Source organism: Helicoverpa zea, chromosome 26 (assembly GCF_022581195.2).
Source record: "Helicoverpa zea isolate HzStark_Cry1AcR chromosome 26, ilHelZeax1.1, whole genome shotgun sequence".
NCBI lineage: Eukaryota > Metazoa > Arthropoda > Insecta > Lepidoptera > Noctuidae > Helicoverpa > Helicoverpa zea.
In genome coordinates this window covers 1,384,804-1,406,347 of record NC_061477.1, presented here as the reverse complement: position 1 = coordinate 1,406,347, position 21,544 = coordinate 1,384,804, and the positions used below count along the sequence as shown (strand labels likewise).

The 21,544-nt window shown below is 37.3% G+C and overlaps 1 protein-coding gene and 2 long non-coding RNA genes across 4 annotated transcripts; 1 reads left to right on the top strand and 2 right to left on the bottom strand.

Moving 5' to 3' along the window:
- Positions 1-3,339: 3,339 nt before the first annotated feature.
- Positions 3,340-20,170, bottom strand: LOC124643046 (proton-coupled amino acid transporter-like protein pathetic). Of its 2 annotated transcripts, none has more exons than XM_047181885.1 (9): positions 20,032-20,170; positions 17,969-18,099; positions 11,799-11,943; positions 7,815-7,945; positions 7,230-7,459; positions 6,695-6,892; positions 6,200-6,305; positions 5,559-5,775; positions 3,340-4,171 (listed from the first exon to the last, which is right to left on the bottom strand). In XM_047181885.1, the coding sequence occupies exons 1-9, from the start codon at positions 20,050-20,052 to the stop codon at positions 3,971-3,973; spliced, it is 1,380 nt and encodes a 459-aa protein (XP_047037841.1). In that variant the 5' UTR covers positions 20,053-20,170; the 3' UTR covers positions 3,340-3,970. The 2 variants fall into 2 exon arrangements, with proteins under 2 accessions (XP_047037841.1, XP_047037842.1); XM_047181886.1 differs by lacking the exon at positions 20,032-20,170 and adding an exon at positions 18,172-18,192.
- LOC124643047 lies at positions 8,810-10,690 on the top strand. The gene is made up of 3 exons (XR_006985864.1): positions 8,810-8,849; positions 9,830-9,992; positions 10,631-10,690. It is a non-coding gene; the product is annotated as an uncharacterized LOC124643047 (long non-coding RNA).
- LOC124643048 lies at positions 10,405-11,502 on the bottom strand. The gene is made up of 3 exons (XR_006985865.1): positions 11,267-11,502; positions 10,948-11,040; positions 10,405-10,456 (listed from the first exon to the last, which is right to left on the bottom strand). It is a non-coding gene; the product is annotated as an uncharacterized LOC124643048 (long non-coding RNA).
- Positions 20,171-21,544: the final 1,374 nt, after the last annotated feature.

Sequence of the window (21,544 nt, the reverse complement as noted above, 5' to 3'; positions counted from 1 at the left end):
TGTTTGGGCTTATATTATTCGAATTGATGAGAACCTTCTACTAAAACGAAAAAAATACTATTCTTAGGTGCATCGGCCTAGAAGTCAGTGTCTAAGTCCCCAGCGACTTCTAGGCCGATGCACCTAAGAATAGTTTTATCTTGATTTTAAGTGTTTTTGGGAGTCGGTTTTATTTTATTGTAAAAAGTTTTTTTTTTGGCTTTTCTGTGACAAGCATAGTTGTCACTATCCGGATTTGTAGAAAGTTCTCATCAATACGAATAATAAAAGACCAAATATGAAGTAGTTTACATATTCAGTTGTCGAGTTCCCTCGACCTTCTCTGGTCTCCATCATTAGGTCAGCTCCAAACCTTCACTGTTGCAAAGGTCTATTCAATACAAATAATATAAGCCCTAACACAAGGTAGTTTACATATTCAGTTGTTGAGTTCCCTCGACCTTTTTTCGTCTCCATCATTAGGTCAGCTCCAAACCTTCATTGTTGCATAGTTTTACCAGACATACACCTCATAGTCAAGTTTTTATCCTGTGCATGCCTACAACTTTTAAAAGTTGCCCTGGGTTTCTCAGGGTTTCCATCATCAGATCCTGACCTGATGATTATGGGACCACCTGTGTGGTATACCCTATCAAACAAAAAACATCTTTAATAAAATGGTCCATTAATAGTCCTACGAACGACGTTTTCATAACAGCGCCTGAACAATTTTTAAAGCAGTTTTTTCGTATGAAGGTGTGAAAAAAATAAATTAGAGAGTATGCCATAATTTTTTTAACATTTTTATCTTTTTTTTGAGATACGTCACATTGTTATAGGACGTGGGGCAATTTTGATCCATCTTCTTTGATTGAAAATAACTAATTATGTCTTAAAGGTCATTGGGCATATCTGACCCGCTTTGTAAAAAGTGGCGGACATGAATCAAAGTAGTTTTAAATCGTGGAGAATGGTATGACGTTTCTTTGAATATAATATTTTATTAAAAGTCCATGGAGACGAATGTCCAGGATCGTTTGAAAAATATAAAAGACAAGCAGTTTCAGAGAATTGTACAGGTTGCAATGCTAGTTTTAATTGTTAAAGAATTATCATAAAGAAGGAAGATGCCAATTCGGATGAACAGGATCTGATGAGGATCTGGAAACCCTGAGAAATCGAGGGCAACTCATGAATATTGTAGACACGCATCGAGTCATAACCAGACATGTGAGTGTATTTTTGAGGGTACTGGTAAACAGTGAAGGTTTGGAGCTGATTTGATTATGGAGACTACAGAGAGTCGAGGGAACTCCTGAACGGTATGTTGCAACTACCACGTGTTTGGGTTTATTTTATTCGTATTGGCGAAGACTTTCCACATAGATAGGTTTGACTGCCATTGTGGGATCGATAGCAAAGATCAGATATAGTTATGGGAACTCCTTTACAATTTATAACGTAACCTTGTGTTGGAGCTTATTTTATTTTAGGTGACGAGAATTCACTACTAACTTGGGTTAAAGCAGCCATTGCAGGAATGGGATCTTTTATTTTTGAGGGATTAATCACCTAACGAGCCCCAGTTTCAGGTTTTTTTCGAAACCGCCTGACGACTTGTAGCTGTCGAATTGTAACAACGACCTCTAGAGAGTAGGATTCGGGGCTGCTGGCTTTACGTTTCTAGAGCCTTGACAAAAGTATTCTGTCCCTTTCTTTGTTTTATAAAGTCGGCTTTATTTTGTAGCATTTTACAAACAAATCCAACTTCAAACATATAAAAAAGCAACAAGAAAACAAAAGCAAGAAAGAAATTAAAAAGATGTTAGGTGCATCGGTCTAGAAGTCGGTGTCTAGAGGATGCATCTATATTTATTTAACCACCGAGATCTAGACCGATGCATATAAACAGTTTTCTTGTTGTTTTTAGAAGTTGTTTTTTTTTTTTTGTAAAAAGTTTTTATTTTTAACTTTTGTGAAAAGTTCTCGTCAATATGAATAATATAAACACGACGTAACTAAAAACGTACCGTTAAGGAGTTCTCTCGACTTTCTCACGTCTCCATCATCAGGTAAGCTCTAAACCTTCACTGTTTGATAGTATCACCAGACATACATCTGAGAATCAAGTTTAAATCCTATGCATGCCTACAATTTCTGATAGTTGCCCTCGATTTCTCAGGATTTCCATCATCAGATCCTGACCTGATGACAATGGAAATAAATAGCGAGTATACTCTTTCACTACAAAGAAATGATTTCTCAAATCCGTCAAATGTGGTCGTTTAAATTCCCCATTGAAATGAGGAAAATATTTGATGTTTACACCTGATTTTCTCTAGATTCCCATGGTTCACATTGATGCGACTAATGCCATAGTAAATCAGAGCCTTTATCATTATACTGTGCTATATTTCGTTCGTATCCGCCGTGGGTATGGTTTCCATACTAAGGTGCCCAATGACCTTTGAATGATTTAAAATTTTTCACAGTTTAGAGGCCATTATATTTAAGAAGTGTTTGATATGAATTTCACTTTTTATCAAAACTTTAATATCTCTACGCGTTCATGTGAAAAAGGGTAAGTAGTAAGTTTATAATTATTAAAAAAATATTTTATGTCATGTAAGCAAAAATTATATTATTTTAATATTTTATGTAACTTCAAATTTATCATTTTCGTAATTTTTCCTTTATCTGTACTATATAACGTTGCTTCGTGCCGAATTTCAAGATTCTGAGTTCACGGGAAGTACCTTGTAGGTTTTGATTCCCTAGCGTGTGACGGAAATTCGTCTAAGGTGTCGGTAAAACTGCTGTATCTTTTGATCGCGTTAACTTAGAAGTTTGATTTTTTCATTGCTTAAAGGGACAATAGCCCTTAGTATTTGGTATAAATTTCAATTTGGTACCTTTATTCGTTCGTGAGAAATAAGGTAGTAAGTTTCATTTTATTAATTTCTTTTTTTTTTTTCGCAATTTTTCCTATATTTGCATTATATGACAATGCTTCATGCCAAATTTCAAGATTCTGAGTTTACGGGAAGTACCCTGTAGGTTTTGATTCCTTTGCGAGTGTCGAAAATTTGTTGAAAATATCGACATAATCGGTTGTATCTTTTGATTGGCTTGGCTTAGAAGTTTGATATTTTCACAGCTTAAAGGGACAATAGACCCGAGTATTTCATGTGAATTTCAGCTTGATACGTTCACGCGTCCTTAAGATAAAGGGTCTTGACAGACAGACAGACAGACAGACAGACAGGCAGACGGACAACAAAGTGATCCTATAAGGGTTCCGTTTTTTCCTTTCGAGGTACGGAACCCTAAAAACAGTTTGTTCAAAAAAAAAGAGGTGTATTTACAAATAATAGTTAATTGTTTAATGTAAAACAATATCCTCAAAAAAAAAAATTGCTACATTTAAGAGTCTATTTAATTGTAGTTTGAGAATAATATATCCTAAAGAAGGGTAATACGTCAAAAAAGGTACGGTAGGCGGGGCTTATTCTGGGTGCCCTTCGGTAACCATGGTAACTGTCAGTTAGCTGTCACTAGCTGTCATTTTTCCAAAGGTACGTTTTGAACACTAGTTGCCGATTGCAACTATCGACCGCACATGCCGCGACTATAATGAAAACAATTGATATCTAAGGGCGTCCGCAGGTGCTGATGCCGTTTCGATCCAAAACGGTTTCATGTAAGTACATACATACCAGAAGTGCAGCTGTGGCCGATTGAGTGCAGTGGCGGCATGTGCGGTCGGCAGTTGACATTCAAAACGTGCTTTTATTATATTTTTGCGATAATTGTATTACCCTACGTAGGTACATGACAAATGCTGGAATATCTTTCCAGAAGTGAGTAAATAGACATTTTAAAAACGTACATGCAACTTTGCAAAGCTTTATGCAACATGTGCAGTGCATTCATACCAAAATTAAATAAATGCTTATTTATTGTAGTGTCAGTTACATGTCTATAGGATACATTATTCGTAGCTCGTAAACAACAATCCTTTGGCATTTGAGAAAGTGCCCGCTACAAAGAGCATAAATCCCGCTATAAGGATTACCACATTCTTCCATAATCGCCAGTGAAGCGTTCCTAAGCCAGGCTTCTCCCATACCACGAGTAGGTCGATCAAGGCCGGGAATATGAAGCCCATGTTGGATAAACAAAAGGCTCCGAGCTGGAAAAAAACAAGACATGTACTTAGGGTGATTCTGCACGTTGCATGTAGAGTAAGTAACATGCGCATTTTGCTCTGGTGCGCGAGTCGCTGGACCCGCACGTTTTAAAAATGCATGTAACCTGCGCATGTGCCTCAACATGCGCAAGCTACTTGCACCGTGTAGATCACTGACCTCTATATTTACCACTGGACAGGCTGTTGTCAATGTGCTTTTGTGCCCGTTTGATAATCGCCATTTTGACGCTGTTACACGTAGCGAATGTCCGTGGTACTAAAATTATTTTACAGTGAACCAATGAACAAACACTTCTCTCACAGCCATTTGAAATTATACGTCAAAATTAGTTCTGTGGACACTCGCTTAGACGATATTGGCGCTTCAAATGGGCACAAAAAAATTGCTGTCAAACTTAAAGAACAGCCGGTCCAGTGGTAAATATAGAGGTCAGTGGTGTAGATGCACCCTTAGTTACTAGCTTCTGCCAGCGGTTTCACCCGCTTCCTGAAGGAACTACTTCCCTAAGGGACGATTTCTCAATCGCCAGATAAATTTTGTCTGAGGAATAAATATGGCGGTTTGACGACTAGTCCGATCACCGATTTGAACAAGTATTTCGTTGTTAGATAGCCTATTATTTATCCGCGGGTTCGTGCTGAAGTTCCCATAGGATGGGTTTGAAACCACTGGCAGAAAGTGAGTTATAGTTCAACAATGCGCATTCAGCAGTGGGGCGTTTAAAAATGTCTATTAAGTACCTAATTCTCGGTCCAATAACACTAGTCAACAAAATTTTCCTTTTTTATTGTATCCAAAATGAAACATATAAATTTTTGCAGATTATCTATTTCTGATTCTCTAAGTTTTTAGGCATTTTCAGATTGGTTTTTCTCCAAAACTAGACGTGCTAGAGCAGTCCGGTGTGTTCTAGACTTCGATTCTGTGATAGATAATCTGCAAAAATTTATATGTTTCACCTTGGATACGAAAATGCTGTTGACTAGTGTAATTAGAAATAACACGTTAAAAGGAATAGACACGTTTCAAGTGACTACTTAGGGTCCATTCAGACAAACCGGCTCGGAGAGGAGAGCAAATTCTTAACACGTTGAAAATTGAGTACGGTATTTGAAGTAAGGTTTATTTTTGCACGCGCACTGCTTTTGTCATTAAGAATGCTCGAAGGCGCTCGGTGTGAAATAATAAGAGGAGCTGACCGGCTCCGATCGTGTACTTTTTCTCGGTCTTGCTGACGTTTGGCTCCAATTGCATCTCACGCAGCCGATCGGAGCCGATGCTCTCCGAGCCGGTCTATCTGAACGGACCCCTACTGTGTAATACAGTTCGCGGCTCAAAAGTTAATTAAACAACAGAAAAAAATCTTACCAGTCCCATCAAATTTCCTATATTGGGAAATATAACCGATATAATAGTGATAATGATGATGAAGACAGCTCGGTACACCCTCTCCCAAATCCAGTGCTTTGAGGAATCGTGTCTCTTCGCTAAATAATACCACACTAGGTTGAAAGGAGCCCAGTAGTTCAGAGCGAACGTCACGAATATCATTAGGGCGATTAGAACCTTCAGGATTGTGGGAAAGCTGAAAAAATTGAGAAAATGTTAAACATGAAGAAGTTGCACCGGCAATGTAGTTTAAAAGATAAAAGAAAATTTAAAAATATATATGAAGTGTTCCAAAAACACAACAACCTAAAAAATATTGTTTTACGTAAAACTTGTTTAATAACGAAAAGGGGTCATAATAAGAGGTAAAGTTTGTATGGAAATACGAGTAACCGGTGTTCTCTTTAAAAGTAAACCATTCTCTATTCGATTTTATATTATGTATTACCTCTATATTATGTAACGATATTACATACAAATAGTTATTCATTTGTCCAAAAACCCGTTTATACAGGAGTACAGTAAGAGTTTCTATACCTATAAGTTTTATATTTTTATTCACGACATGTTCTACGCTGGCGACTCGACCATTTAATTTAGGAAAGTATGATCACACTTACATTTCCGACGGGAAATTTAATGTCACTGGTGATATACACTTTTCTCCGAAGCCCCAGTAACCAAAGAATCCCACGAGGAGCACAAAAGTCACTACCACCGACATCCCTGTGGACAATAATAATACCTATGTACCTAATCATAATGATGATGTCCTCCTAGCCGATTATCGGCTATGGCGGCTGTTCTCATATAAGGAGATCAGCCAACTGCGCAGGACATATTATAGTGCACAAGGATTTGCTTGGACACAGGTGCGCTCACTATTCCTTCACTCTCAAGTCTCATAGTCCGATGGGACGGTAATCGGACACCACCTACATTTACAGCTCTGGAAAATGATATAGTAAGACCAGGGTACCAGCCATTTTTACGTGCATTCATTACACTCTTATCGGCCATAGTTCAAGTAGTTTTCCCATTTCTAGTGCATTACAATAGCCAAAGTAGTTTTCTTCCATACAAAAACAAATATACACTATAGAATACGAACTCACCTGCACACAGTACCACTATGAATCGTTTGGGTTCCTTCATATTGTTTTCTATTGGTAAAGCGACGCCTACCCCTTCCATACTGAATACCACGACGCCGGAAAATTCAAAAAATCCCATCGCATTTTTCCACCCTGGCACCTCATCGATCGGTGGAGCGATTTTCAAACTGTATACTATTGTGGCTATTACACACGCCACTTAAAAAAGAAAAAAAATAATTAAAATACGTTTATACCGTTACTATAATCATTTGATTCCCGAATTTTTCATAATAGGTGTCATGAGTAAAGCTCGTTTAGCATGTTTAGCACGAAACAAGCGAAAAAAAAAAAAACAAAATTAGCTGTTCCATACAAAATAGAATGTTATCGGGCAATAATGTATGAAACGGCAATTTTTTTTAACGTAGGTACTTTGTTGATCTAACATGCTAAATGCGTTTTACTAATGAATGATACCTATTGCGAGGTCTTCGGGATAAAACGATAAAAAAATAACGGTGCAGATATAAGAAGAAAAAATCGACATGCTTACCAATAAAAAAATCTGCAACCAAACTGAAGGGTGCCAAATACTTGAGTGTGGTGATCATACAGAGCAATAATATGGGAACCAATAATGCTATTATAAACAGTCTCAAGTATGATATACTTGTTGAATCTTGTCCAGACAATGTCAACTGTTGTAGCGTTTTCGCGATTATGATCTGGTAGACACAGCACGCTCCAAATAAGTCTATGCATATTATTACGTCTACTGCATACCTGGAATATAGACGATAGGTACAATTTATATACTGTTGTTGGCTTGTGAATAATACTGCCTAAGGCCTGCTAAGGCCGATTTCCACCACGGCAGCTGTTCTCATATAAGGAGATCAGCCAGCTGCGCAAAATATATTATAGTGCACAAGCATTTGCGCGGACACAGGTGCACTCACTTTTCCTTCACTCTCATAGCCCGATGGGACGGAAAATCCGACACGACCGGAGAGAGATCAGGCGCAGGACCGACATTAAAGTTTCTAAAACCCACAGTCGCGCTTGCGATCACTAGACCAACGAGGCAGTTTTTGCTATCTATAGCAATAAGATCTTAAAGTATTGCATTCTTACTAACCTGAATATTTTACTATATTTCCTCAGTTTAGGAAACGGGCCTATTGCTAACGCAGCCTCCGCAACGTCAGGGTAAGACAGGGTCGCTAAGTGTAGCCTCCCATACAATTTATGTGCTGAAGAAACTAGGATCTGAAACACAAATATTCGCGATATTGTATAAGATATACTCTCGGATAGATATGTCATCGGAAGTTAGTAACAAGTCGCCATTAAGTTTGACGAGAACTATACTTAGGGCTCTCATCAAGTAATTTTGCCACTCTGAAGTTAGCTACCAGTCACTGAGCAACAGTCAAAATGTATTAAAAATCAAACGTGTAGCCGAGGCTTGAAAGCCGGACTGTTTTTCAGTTAGTTGAAGTGACGAGGCAAACATTTTATTTGTCATTTCTTATATTATGCAGCATGTACAGTCGCACTCAGATATCGATGCCACATCGATATCACATGCTGCGGTATATCGATGTGGCAGATGCAGTCGGCAGCTAGCATTCAGAACGTGCCATTTTTGTGTCAGACTCTTATTGAATAAAACCCATCATATTCCTCCTGAAGCCCTTTATGTACCAGGGCCGCGGTAACTCTTTCGAACAATCCCGCAGCCCCAGCAGCGGGCCTAGCATGGCGATTCTATCTCTATTCTACCAAGAAACGACAAAGCTCTTTCTTTCCCACTCGACATGTCTTCTACCCGAGCATGGCGCGAGCTGTAGACTCGCGTTTCTATCAAGAGAAAGACTTTCCATAGCAACGGATAAGTAGCTAGTGATGGGTCGTTCTGCGATGAATTTACGTTTAGTTAGCCAAAAAAATGTGTCAATGCACTATTTTTCACGCATGAACCTATACATAAACTCACGTAACTCAAAGCAACAACAAAACGTATTCATCGAACTTATTTCTTATCTGTGGAACTAAAATGGTTGATGTTTGTTTGTTATTTTGTTTACAAAAAACGATTCTTGTTGTTGATTTTACATATTAATTTAAGTTGTTGATTTTTAATATTGGTGACTACTGCGGCAAGGAAAAAGTAAGTAGATTTTGTGATTAAATAAATAAAGTACTGATTATTCCAATAGTTGTGTGTAATTAATCTAAACGAACAATAATTAATTATCCATACATACGATGAAAAGAACAAAGGAAAATAACATAATAATCTCAATAAATGGTGATCGGTGGCATTGTCTGATGAACACTTTGCCATGCACAGTTCAATGTGTTCCTCACTGTTATCTTGCTTCCCTATATTATTGCCCGAAGTGTTTTTACAAGCTTTTATTACAAGCTTTTTACAAGCTTTTATTTAACTTGCAATGTATGTATGTATGTATGTATGTATGTATGTAACTATGTGTGTTCGGGTGGAATTTTACAACTCAATTTTAAGGCACTTGCCCTCAACCGATTGAGCTGCAATTTTGCATACATGTTTAGTTTGGATGACAATGCATGTTAAGCTATGTGACGTCATCCTAAATCCAACATGGCTAAATATACAAGATGGCGGACTAGTTATTTTTAAAGTACCTATACAATATGGGTATCAAATGAAAGGGATTGACTAGTAGAACACATTGCACTTTACGAAATAAAAATCCAAGATGGCCGCCGCTACAAAATGGTGAATAACCTATTTTTTTCAATCCCATCCATATAGGTATCCAATGACAGGCAAGTAAAATAAAGTGCACTTTACCAAATCAAAACTAAAAAGTATAAAATAAATTGAGGTAAAAAAATCTTTAAAAACAAGCTTTTATTTAAATGCGCTAAAAATAAAAAAAATAAGCTTTTACTGTAACTTTACTGATTTATGTTTTAAAAGCTTGTTGCGATTTTACTAAGAAAGTAAATACGAGTACTTAAATGTCGCGACAAGCTTTTAAAACATAAATCAGTAAAGTTACAGTAAAAGCTTATTTTTTTTATTTTTAGCGCATTTAAATAAAAGCTTGTTTTTAAAGATTTTTTTTTACTTTCGCCGTTACAAAAACTGTTTATTTACAGCGTACGAAGTCCCATCCAATAAACAGAGAAGATAATATCGCGATCCATTGAGAAAAGAAGGCCACGATAAAGAAGAATGGGTCAGTATTCAAAAGCTGCTGAAAAAATATGGAAAAAGAACGAGTTCTTGGCATACAATGCTGACACGAGAAATATTCTATTAGTGTCTTTAAATAATATTCATTTACTAGTAATAGTTCCCCAGACTTGTTGGCTTCATTCTAGCAAAACTCTCATGCTTTGTTTTCAAAATATAATTATGGCAATAATAATTATAGTACCTATTTGTTGCTTGTGTGATATAATATAAGCAACAACTCTTAAGATAAAAAATAAAATGAGACAATCATTTACACAGAGGTAAAGGTTTATTTACATAAAATTAAGGCTACAGATAAAGTCATTTATTCAAAATAGGCTGAAAATCAGCAGCAGAAGCGGTGGAACAAACTCCCCAGCAACTCAATTCTGTCTGTATGGTTTGAAGAACTGTTGATATACAAAGATATTCATAATAGTTGCTCTTCTGTGAGTTGCAGCTTGTAGTAAGCTACCACTAAGGTCATTAGTGTGTCTCTCTCTCTCTGCCTTTCCTCGGGAAGAGTTGTAGCTTGTAGCATAGGCACCCTGCAAAAAGAAATAACTGTGTTTGGTAAAGAGTTTTTACAGTATTATAAAAGAATAACATACTGATACTGATACATTATCAGCATTATTATTGGTGTCATGAACCAAGACCCTAATGCATAACTAGAATCCCCTGAAAATGAATGATAATTTAATTTTGTGTTCTTGTTTCAGATTACAAAAAAAGGATGCTAAATGACAGCTGGGCCTTCAGTTTACAAATTATAAATTATTGAAATTATATTATTTAATAAAGAATGTGAATATTAAAATCATAATGGTTGTTTATTTAAAATGTATTTTTTTTCTTAGCAGATAAAACTGTCCAATTCTAGAGTCATATAGCCTGCGCAGTTCGTTCTTAATGAGAGAACTATTGAAAATTGATTGTTTATGAACTCTGTCACGATAATTGGCATTTATGTTCAGTATTTTGCACTCAGTATCTACAATCTGAAATAGAGGTCATATCTAATATTAGGTATACTAACCTTGTATTCATTGCAAAAACAAATTGTTTAAAAAATTTGCTAACAGTGGTTAGTAATGTTGTTAATGACCTAAGCAGGACCCGAGCAAAGAACCTGCAACAATTAGACTTTGTTAAATATTTTTCTTCTGTTTAATCATTTTCTTGCAATGAAGGGCAATACCTACATAATAGACAAAATAATCTTAGAAACAATAATAAATGAAGTGAATAGATTTTTCTATATTTAAACCTTATCTATAAGGACGAAAACTTTGTCATATTTTTGGTTGATAACAATTGGAAAGCACAACAAAATAAAATAGACTGTAGGTACTTACATTGACAAGAACAGGCAGACCCTGAGATATAGGAGACAGATTCCTGGCACAAATACTGCACCATCTCTGCACATTTACGTTTTCGATGTCGAGAGGCTTAACACTCGTATAGCTCGTTCTTTGAGCTTTACACTGATTCTTCTCAGCATAAATACTGACCACATGACGACGGTAGCACCCCGAAATACTTTGTAAATGCTATTTGAGAACTTAAAATTATAATAATATTCTTGTCTACTCTTGTCTAGGTCCGATGAGATGTAGAGTATTTGACATTTCATATAGAAAGTTATATCTACTCCCAAATGTCAAAAGTAGATAAAATATAGTCGTCATGCTCGACGCGATAGACACATGTCGATGAAGAAAAGAAACATTTCTCTTCTCGATGTCAAACATCGCCATGCTCGGATCGATAGAAATCTTTCTTCAATCTGTCATTTTGTCGATTCTCCGGTAGACAAAAGCTGTTTCTATGGCGGTCATGCTAGGCCCGCAGGAAACGTGCCTTAATATAGTCAAAACTACTTACGTGAACACAGTAAGAGATATAGAAACCAAACATGATGGTCATGAAAAAAGATGTCCAAAGTCCACATTTCATATACGCTTCATGAATGCCCAAAATACCGCCGCCGAGGCAGCCCTTTATCAGGTGACCAGTTGACTCCAAGACGCTGAAAATAAATGATATAATCGTTTGAAATTAAGTCTTCAAGACCTTTATCCTGGTAATCTTGAATATATCGAAATCAACTCAAGAGTAACATTCTCATTAGAGATTATAAATAAATAAATAAATGATTAATAAGGTGGGATATAAGGGGATGGAGATAAAATGTTAGGAAAATAAATGTAAATCGCGCGCCCGAGCGATCGACGAGTTATCATCTTCTGAAGATGTCGTGGAAGGGCGAAACACGTGTCGAGAGGGCAATAGATTTATTGACTCGCGAAATTAACGCTTAAATACTGTCATTTTGATTCCTTAACTAGCTAGGTAAAAAGTAAAGTAAATCCCTACTTCCCTACTAATATTATACTAAATGCGAAAGTAACTCTGTCTGTCTGTCTGTCTGTTACGCTTTCACGTCTAAACCGCTGAACTGATTTTAATAAAAGGACAATGGGCAGATTGGTATACCCCACCAATAGCAATGTCATATATATCATTGGATAGGCCTTTTTATGTAGAACAATATTTACTATGACAGCTTTGTTGAAATGTTTGTCCGTTCTGAGATATAGATCAAAAACTGTGCAAAAGTTAGAACAAAGTAATCTATTCATAACTCAAGTTTTTAAAGGAAAATCTAAGTACTAGCAAGTATAAGTCTTGTAAGTACTACCTGTTGTGCCCGTTAGGGTCCATAACTGTTATTGTTATTTAACATTTCAACTTTTTACTGTACCAACTGAAAAAAAAAACACGACAATGGTATTATTTTTTCAAAGAAAATCAGATTACAGTAGTGATCAGCATTAGTTTTAAGATTGTTTTTGACCTATATCTCAGAACGGACAAACAAAAGAACAAAGCTGTCATAGTAAATGTTGTTCCAGTTAAAAAAACCTATCTAACGATATCTATGACTTTGCTATTGGTGCGGTTTTTCACTACGCCCAAAATCCAGTTGATACAATAAAAGGTTGAAATGCTACATAATAGTAACAATTATGGACCCTAACGGGCACAGCAGGTAGCACTTACAAGACTTATACTTGCTAGTACTTAGATTTTCCTTTAAAAACTTGAGTTATCAATAGATTACTTAGTTCTAACTTTTGCACAGTTTTTGATCAATATCTCAGAACGGACAAACATTTCAACAAAGCTGTCATAGTAAATATTGTTCTACATAAAAAGACCTATCCAATGATATATATGGCATTCCTATTGGTGGGGTATACCAGGTCCCATATATTTGTGCCCATTGTCCTTTGGTACAGAGATACAGTTGACCTTGAGAAAGAATATAGGATAGTTTTTATCCCGGACTTTTGAAGAATTCTCTCGGAAACGCGATATAACCGAACTCTACGCGGGCCAAGCCGCGGGTGGAAGCTAGTGTGTTATAAAATGAACCAAAAGGCCTTTCAAGATTTGTCCTAAATTTTGAATCATGATAATAATGAAATGGCAATAATTTTCGTAAATAATAGTAGGTACTTATTATTTGTAAGTCTCTATCAGACCTCGGGACAGTCGGGACTATAGAGTCCTTCCCGAATTTTTGGGAGGCGAACGTGGGGCCAGGGCATCTGAGGCGGATGACGGGGAGTAGCGACCCCGCGGGGCTATATATCCGAGTGCTCCAGAGAGAGTATACTGTCCCCCATCTCCGGCCTGCCGGAGTGAAGCATGACGGGGGATAGGTCTCCCGCCTCTTGGCTTGCCTTCATCGGCCGGTCAGAGTGGAGTCGCTAGAGTAGGGTTAGCAGCCCGCTCGGAGGGTAGGTGCCTCGTGGTAAGTGGCGAGTGGGCCGGTGATGCTGGACCCACAGGGAGCGCGTGATCTGCGTTTAAAGTCCGCCGAGGTATCCTCACCCTTCAGCCGCTCATGTACCTGTTGCCCCCTTGTTGCGATTTAGCGACTGATTCCCGGGGGCCCAGTAAGTGAGTTGGCGAGTCTCCACCTGCCATTTTTACGTGTATTTATTACATTGTTATCGGCAGGTGCCATAGTTCCCGTAGTTTCCCCATTCCTAGTCCACTAGCATCCCATGACAATAGCCCAAGTAGTTTTCATCCATAGTTAGCAATAGTTTAGCACAGAACCGGGGATTGTCCTTGGGTACATTTCTATAGTGTATACAGGGATAATTGTCGGTTTTGTGTCACCATTTCATTAAAGTTGTCTCAAAAGGGCTTCAGCGTGTTGGCTTCGGCCCCACGTTCGCCTCCCAAAAATCCGGGACTCTATAGTCCCGAGGTCTGGTAGAGACATACAAGATAATAATAATAATAAATTTATTTCTTTAAAAAGTACAAACAACATAATATGGTAATACAAGCTTAGAATTAAAGATGAGATGATTGTACAGCTGCTCAATACAAATTAACACACTGACTCTCAAACTGAGTCATGCTCGTATTTTGAGAGTCAGGCGGCACTCCGCTTTAAATGACTTATATAATCATCTAATTATGTGGACACTGTCTAGCTTATATCTATAATAACAAGTGTGACGTGCATATAATAAAATAACCTTAAATACTTATCTGGCCTATCTATCTACTTTTTCCCTTTCATGATTATTAATACTTATTTGTGTATTTAGTTTTATTGTAAGTATATATTTTATTTATTTATTTATAATTTTATTTAACAATTTCCAATAGTTTTTCTGTTTCTTCATAATTTAATGACTTTAACCAATTTTCTAGCTTATCTTTAGCATTATGCTTACTTAGTTTATGGAAAGAGATTCGTTTGTTGATGTGGTTGTAAAGCCTTGAGCTCAGTGCATTGAAATTTCGTGATGCAAAAGCTGTTCTACACTGGACAGAGGGGCATACCAGCGCACCATGCCTTTTCTGTAATGTCCTAATATTAAGGGGAATTTCTGAATGTCGTCGAAGCATAGCACGAAGTATAAACAACTGTCTAACAGTTAAGACCTGGCTTTCCCTATAGAGTTCTACGGTTGGGTAGTCACGAGGTTTGCAGTACATGACCTTGAGGAGATACCTTTGCGCTCTCTCCAATTGCAGGAACAAGGTCTTATATGTCCCTCCCCATGCAGTAATACAGTACCCAAGAATTGATTGGCATAATGCCTTATAAACAGTATGCATTACCGATAGGTCGGCAGAATACCGAAGATTTTTAAAGACATATATAAGTCGTCTAACACGTCCAGTAAGAGCCTCTATTTGCGGACGCCAGTCCATACGCTCATCGAGCTGAACACCGAGGTACCTAATGTTAGCTACATTAGTCAGAGGTGGACAGGAGCATTTAGTAGATAGCGAGGACCCACAATTGTGAGCTGTGAGCGACAGAGTCACCAAAGGTGGCTTAGGAGAATTTGGGAGATAAAAACGTATATATTTAGTTTTCTCTATATTTAGCGTGAGCAAATTTGAGGATAGCCACAGCATTAGTTCTCTCAAGTTATTCTCAGCCCGAGTCTTTGCCTCCAACCAGTTGTTGCCATATACTAATAATGCTGTATCATCAGCATATGTAAAGATGTCACAATTTGGGAGTTTTATTTTGCACAGGTCATTGACGTATATTAAGAAGAGCGTTGGGCCAAGAATACTTCCCTGAGGGACTCCGTACTCGATTTGCTCCTCATCACTTACTACCATATCAATTTTAACTGCTTGAGACCGATTAAGCAGGTAACTTTTAAAAATATCCAAAGGCAGACCACGAATCCCAATGCTTTGGAGTTTTGAAATGAGGATGGGAACAGAGACCGTATCGAAGGCCTTGGAAAGATCCAGGAATATACCGTAACACTTGAAACTGCTATCCAATTTATTCACTACCGATTTGCTGAAGTTTGTAACGGCGTCTTCAGTTGACACTCCAGATCGAAACCCGTACTGGTTTTTCGATATGATGTTAAATTTAGTAAGGTATTTAGTCAGACAGTCATTGAGAATTCTTTCCAGGATCTTAGATAGCGCACTTAATACTGAAATTGGCCTATAGTTCGTTACGCGCTCTCTGTTCCCGCCCTTGAAGACAGGAGTAACTAAAGCTTTCTTAAAGCTGTCAGGAAACACCCCAGTCGAGATTGACATATTACATACGTGTGTAATGGGTGTTACCAAGACATTTTGTGACAGTTTTATAACTAGAGCTGGAATATTATCCCAACCAGTTGCACAGTTACTCCGAAGTGAAGCAATAATGGCTGCCACTTGTTCCTGGGTAACCGGTATCATGCCAAGGGAGTTGCATTGTGGGGCCAGATCAGGCGTGCACTGAGGAGAGGGTAGAGTATCTGGTGGGATCACCTTAGAAGCCAGGTCTTTGCCAATATTAACGAAATATTGATTTACACAGTTTGTTGATAATTTAGGGTCAGCTGTCAGGCTCATGAGTTCGGTTGCAGGCTGTGACTGACACTTTCTACCAGAAATAGAATTTATGACTTCCCACATTGCCTTTGGGTTGTTCTGAGCTTTAGAATACTGCTCTTTCTCATACTCACACTTGAGTTTTCGAAGAAGGGAATTGCAAAAATTGCGGTATCTTTTGTACGTGGTTAGGAGAATGGTATCGTTGGGATGTTTTCTTAGTTTAAGGTGCATTCTGTCGCGGTTTCGAATACAGCGGAGTAGTCCTTCACTGATCCACGGTTTCAAGATACGAGTTCGTCTAGTAACCGTTTTTTTCGTGGTGTGTTTTATCACCACATTCCTAATAATCGAGATCAAATTATCAGTGGCAATATTTGCATCCGTTTCATCAGTTACCGAGCTAAAATTAAGTTTGTCTACATCCTCTTTTATAGCAGCAAAGTCTAGTTGAGTTACAACTTTTTTATTATTATTTAGAGACGACTTTTCATTTAGTTTTAAACATAAAATTATAGGTAAATGGTCAGTGATGTGGGTATCTAATATTATTGCAATTGCCGCTAAGCGAGTTTTAAGGAAAATATGATCGAGGCAGTTACCAAGTCTAGTAGGGTGAGTATGTGCTGGTAGTAATCCCAAGGAAGCGGTAAATAACAGGTAGTCACTAGCGTTTCGATCCGTATTGTTGCTCGTTTTAATATCAATATTAAGGTCGCCTATCATAGCTATATTTTTGTAGGATTTTAAAGTATTCATTAGCGTTTCTAGACTGTTATAAAAATTCGCTAGGTCGAGATGCGATGGTGATCGGTAAAGGCCTATAACAGCAGTGTTACCCACAATGGCTATTAAACAATTCGCATCCAAGAAGGGAGGTTCATATATAGTATATACTAGTCCGTGTCTAACATACATCACAACTCCTTCATTTTGTGTGAGGTTTTTTGTAGTAGCATGAGAAGAGTAATTGTCAAGGGAAGGTGGTGGCCTTAGCCCTTTTAGCCAGCATTCTGAAAGAATGATTATATCATATTCTAGTTTTGTCATAGAAAGCATGGCCGAAGCCAACACGCTGAAGCCCTTTCGAAACAACTTTAATGAAATGGTGACACAAAACGACGATTATCCCTGAAAACTTAGTACTTATTATAACTGAGTATAGTAATAAGTGTAAAGTGCACTGTACTGTCTTGTAAGTAAGAGTATCGCCAGAGTATATCCCCATGAAGGTTGAATCATTTAAGATGCAAGAAACAAATTGATGGTAATATTACACGTTCAATAATGAGCTGAAATGGTGTGACTTACAAACATTGAAGAACTATTTAGTATGGGCCTTAGTGTTGACATAAAAATATCTGCGTTTTGCGGGAACTGGATACTTATTAAAATACTAATCTTCTATCATTCAACAGATTGACGTAAGCCCGGTTAAGATTGTCGGTGGGCGATCGAAACCATACAGTTCAAGCTACATCAGACCATCATTTGCCTACCGTTTTTTCATATTCTTATTATTATAATGGTGAAAGATTTTTTTTAATCAGTTCAGAGTTTTTGAGTTTATCCCTTACAAAAATACAAACAAAGCTTTCCTCTTTATAACATTTGAATAGACATAGAGGAAGCTTAGCTTAGTATTTTTGCAGGTAGATACTTACTTCGTAGGTTTAGCATTTTTCCTTGCGGCGACATAGTTATACTCCCCTTCTGCACTTCGATCTACAAATCTTCGTTCCGGGGTTGTATGATGGCGCACATGTGTCGAATGTGTTGTGTGTGCCGGACGACTCTGCAAGCATTATGGTCAAATAAAATCGATAGGAAACAGACAGGAACTCACAACATAACAAAACTATTTTACCATAAGTGGTTATTTGTATTTTGTTCAATAATTCACGAAAATGTTCACAGTTAAGCCGTCTTTAGAAGCAGTCTTACACACCTTAAAGAAAAATAGGAATAGAAGGATCACAATGTATATATTTATGGAGGTATCTTACAAATAAACTACTAAATCATCTGCCTATTTATTATCTACATTATTATTCTAGCCGAGTCTCAGAGTGACTGTATTTCCCCTCAACCCAGCTACCTGGACAACACTGGTGGTGAGGCTTCAAGACTTCTGACTGCCCCTTACATTGCCAAAATTATGCGGATGATGAAGAGTCTTTAATACTGTTGAGCAAAAGTCCGGTGCCCAGCAGTGGGTCGAAAAAGGCTACCGAGAAGAGTGGAAGTGGAAACTCGTGTTATTTTCTATGATACTGAGATTAATAATACTCGGTATTATTAATACCGAGAGCCTCCATTGACACCTAAAGAAGCTCTCGTTAGACGGTTGGATCCAGCACTTGATTCAGAAAGCAGTGCTACTGGACACGGCACGAATAGTCAGAAGTTTTCTCTCTATGTGGTCCTGATCGCCGGTAGCTTGCACCATGTTCCCAATGCCAAAGAGACACAATTTAATATTTAAATCAATAATAGAGAATGTTAGGTACAAGTATATTACAATTGTACCTCGGTGAAAAAGTTTCCTATGGCAGAGAACACAAATTTAATTTCTTTTGTAATTGGTTTCACGAGTCAAAAATGTACCTGCTAGGTTTTACAATCCATAGTCTGAAATCTTATTTCGTTTATTTACAAAGGCTATACATATAGGTGGACTGCCGTAAGCCATAAAAACGTATGTAAAAAACTGATGGCTGTCCTGTCCATGTCACCACTGATAGTATTATTAGGTGTTGCTAGATTAATTTCCATTTAAGAAGAAAAGTTTTAAATAAAAAGTTCTTTTCAATCTTCAAACATTAGTGCATATCTAGACATCTGTTACTTTTTATGGCTGTCATGGTATGGGCATGTGACGCAAAGGAATGAGAGTCATGTTGTGAGGAAGATGATGAGTATGAATGTGGACGGATATAGTAGGATATACCTACAAAGAAACGATGGATAGGCCGATGCATCTTACAGTTTTTTGATCCCTTTTAATGTTATTGGAAGTCGGTTTTTCTTGTTTTTTGTTTTAGCTAACAACCGTAGTTGTTACTATCCAATAAGTGGAAAGTTCTCGACAATATGAATAATATAAGCCCAAAGGCGGGATAGATAAAATATACCGTTGCGGCGTTCCCTCAACTTTCCCTCGTCTCCGTCATCAGGTCTGCTCTAAACCTTCACTGTTTTATAGTGAGTGCAAGGTAGCTAATTTAAGAACGATTGTAGCACCATACAAATGGGCTGTAAATTGTGTGTAGTATTTGGTGACAATACATAATATGGTTCTGTCAAACTAATCTGATGATGGAGCCGGAAGATATGAACTGAAACTTCATGATGGAACATCGTATTATATAGGTTGTTTGAAGTTTTTAGAAAAGTCTTGTGATGAAGATTGACTCTGATTATATTTAATGACGAAGCGGTATTTATTGTTTTTACACGCATTTATAAACCCGGGTAACTGGGTTGAGGAGGTCAGATAGGCAGTCGCTCCTCTTACACTGGTAGGTACTCAGTTGCATTATTAGACTGGAAAACGACCCCAACATAGTTGGGACAAAGGCTCGAAAATTATGATAATTTATAACAGCGGGTTTTTCCGTAATTTTGAACGATTAATAACGTATTATTTACTCATTGTAATATACAGATATAAGCCTAAATTGTGCATAGATCGTAACAAAAGTAGTTTATGAAAAAAATAGCTTACCTCGTTTGGTTTCAGTTCCATATTTCAGGCACAATTATTGAAACAGCACACAACCGTTCCATTTAGAAGTTTGATCTGTCATCCATTAAATATCGTTCGAGATGAGTTTGTTACGCGGCCTTGTCTTACACTTCAGTGCAAAAAAAACTACCTCTAATTTTCTGGTTTAAGATATTTATTTATTTATTTAATGGTTTATGTATAAACACGGGCGAGAAGAAGAATTATAACCAATACTTTCTCTTAAAAAGAATACCATTCACTTAGACTGAAAAAAGTAGATTATTTTTATAAAAGAAACACGAGGACACGGGCGAAAAATAATTATATACTTTTGTATAATTTTTAATGTATTTTTTTTTAAATAGTTTTTTTAAATATATTTTATAATTTATCGTACCTATTCCTCAATTAACGTGTGCATGAAAGTAAGTTAAACTATTAATTGATAGTCACGTGTTTCTTTTCCTTATCACACTGTATTTCACGGAGTTTTTCTTAATTAAAGCAAAATATTATGATGTGTCAGAATCACTGCACTGATATAACCATGCTTAGCTTCTTTTTCGTTATGCAAATCAGTTATTTCCCAAACAATAGGTATGGATTCTTGAAAGTTTCCATCTTTTCAACTTAATTTTAGAAATAAAAAGGTTATGCCTAGTACTCTGATTGGAAATAGTAAAGTTACCATTACAAATTATGACCAAGTTCACCAACAGCTACTTACTATGAATTTTCACGTTCAAGTTTCAATGATAACAGTTAGTTATTAACCGACTTCCTGAAAAGGAGGAGATTTTCAATTCGTCGGGACCTTTACTACACTTTCGTATTTTATTCTGCAACCAAGTGTATCTCATTTATGAGCGCTAACATTTCAACTTCTAGCACTTAAGTTGTGGCCTGTCAATTACAGAAATGTCGACAAGTTGTTCAGAAGTCATAAATATTCAAATGTAAGTAGAATACTGTTTTGGAACTGGATTCAGATTGTCGTTGCTTTATTTTTTTACTCACTGACTCCTTGTTCTAGTATAGGTAGGTAGTCATAGCGCGACTGCTGTGTACAAGGTCTTGGGTTCGATTCCCGGGTCGGGCCGAAATCGTTTTGTGGCTTTTAGAAACTATCCAAAGCAGCCCGTTGTCTGGAAGTTGGCGGTGTTCACCCCCGTGCCTGGTAGGGCACGTAGAGCCCCGAGTCGTTGTTACAATTCCATGTCATGGATTTGAGAAAACTCTGACATCAGCGCTTGTTATGTGTATCTGCAGCTTACTCGATGGGAAGAAGAGAGACTTACAAGAAGGTTTCCGTAAAGAATTAAGAAGTAATGTTTGTAAGCCTACTTATATTGCTTCTTAAGTTGCCAAATCAAGATTAGACTTCTTCTTCTTATGGGGTGATCTGTGTGTCCGGCCTTCACACCAAAATGTGTGCACCAATTTTAAATGAAATTTGGCTCACAGATAGTGTAGAATCTAAGAAACCACATAGCTTATTTTTATCGAGGTG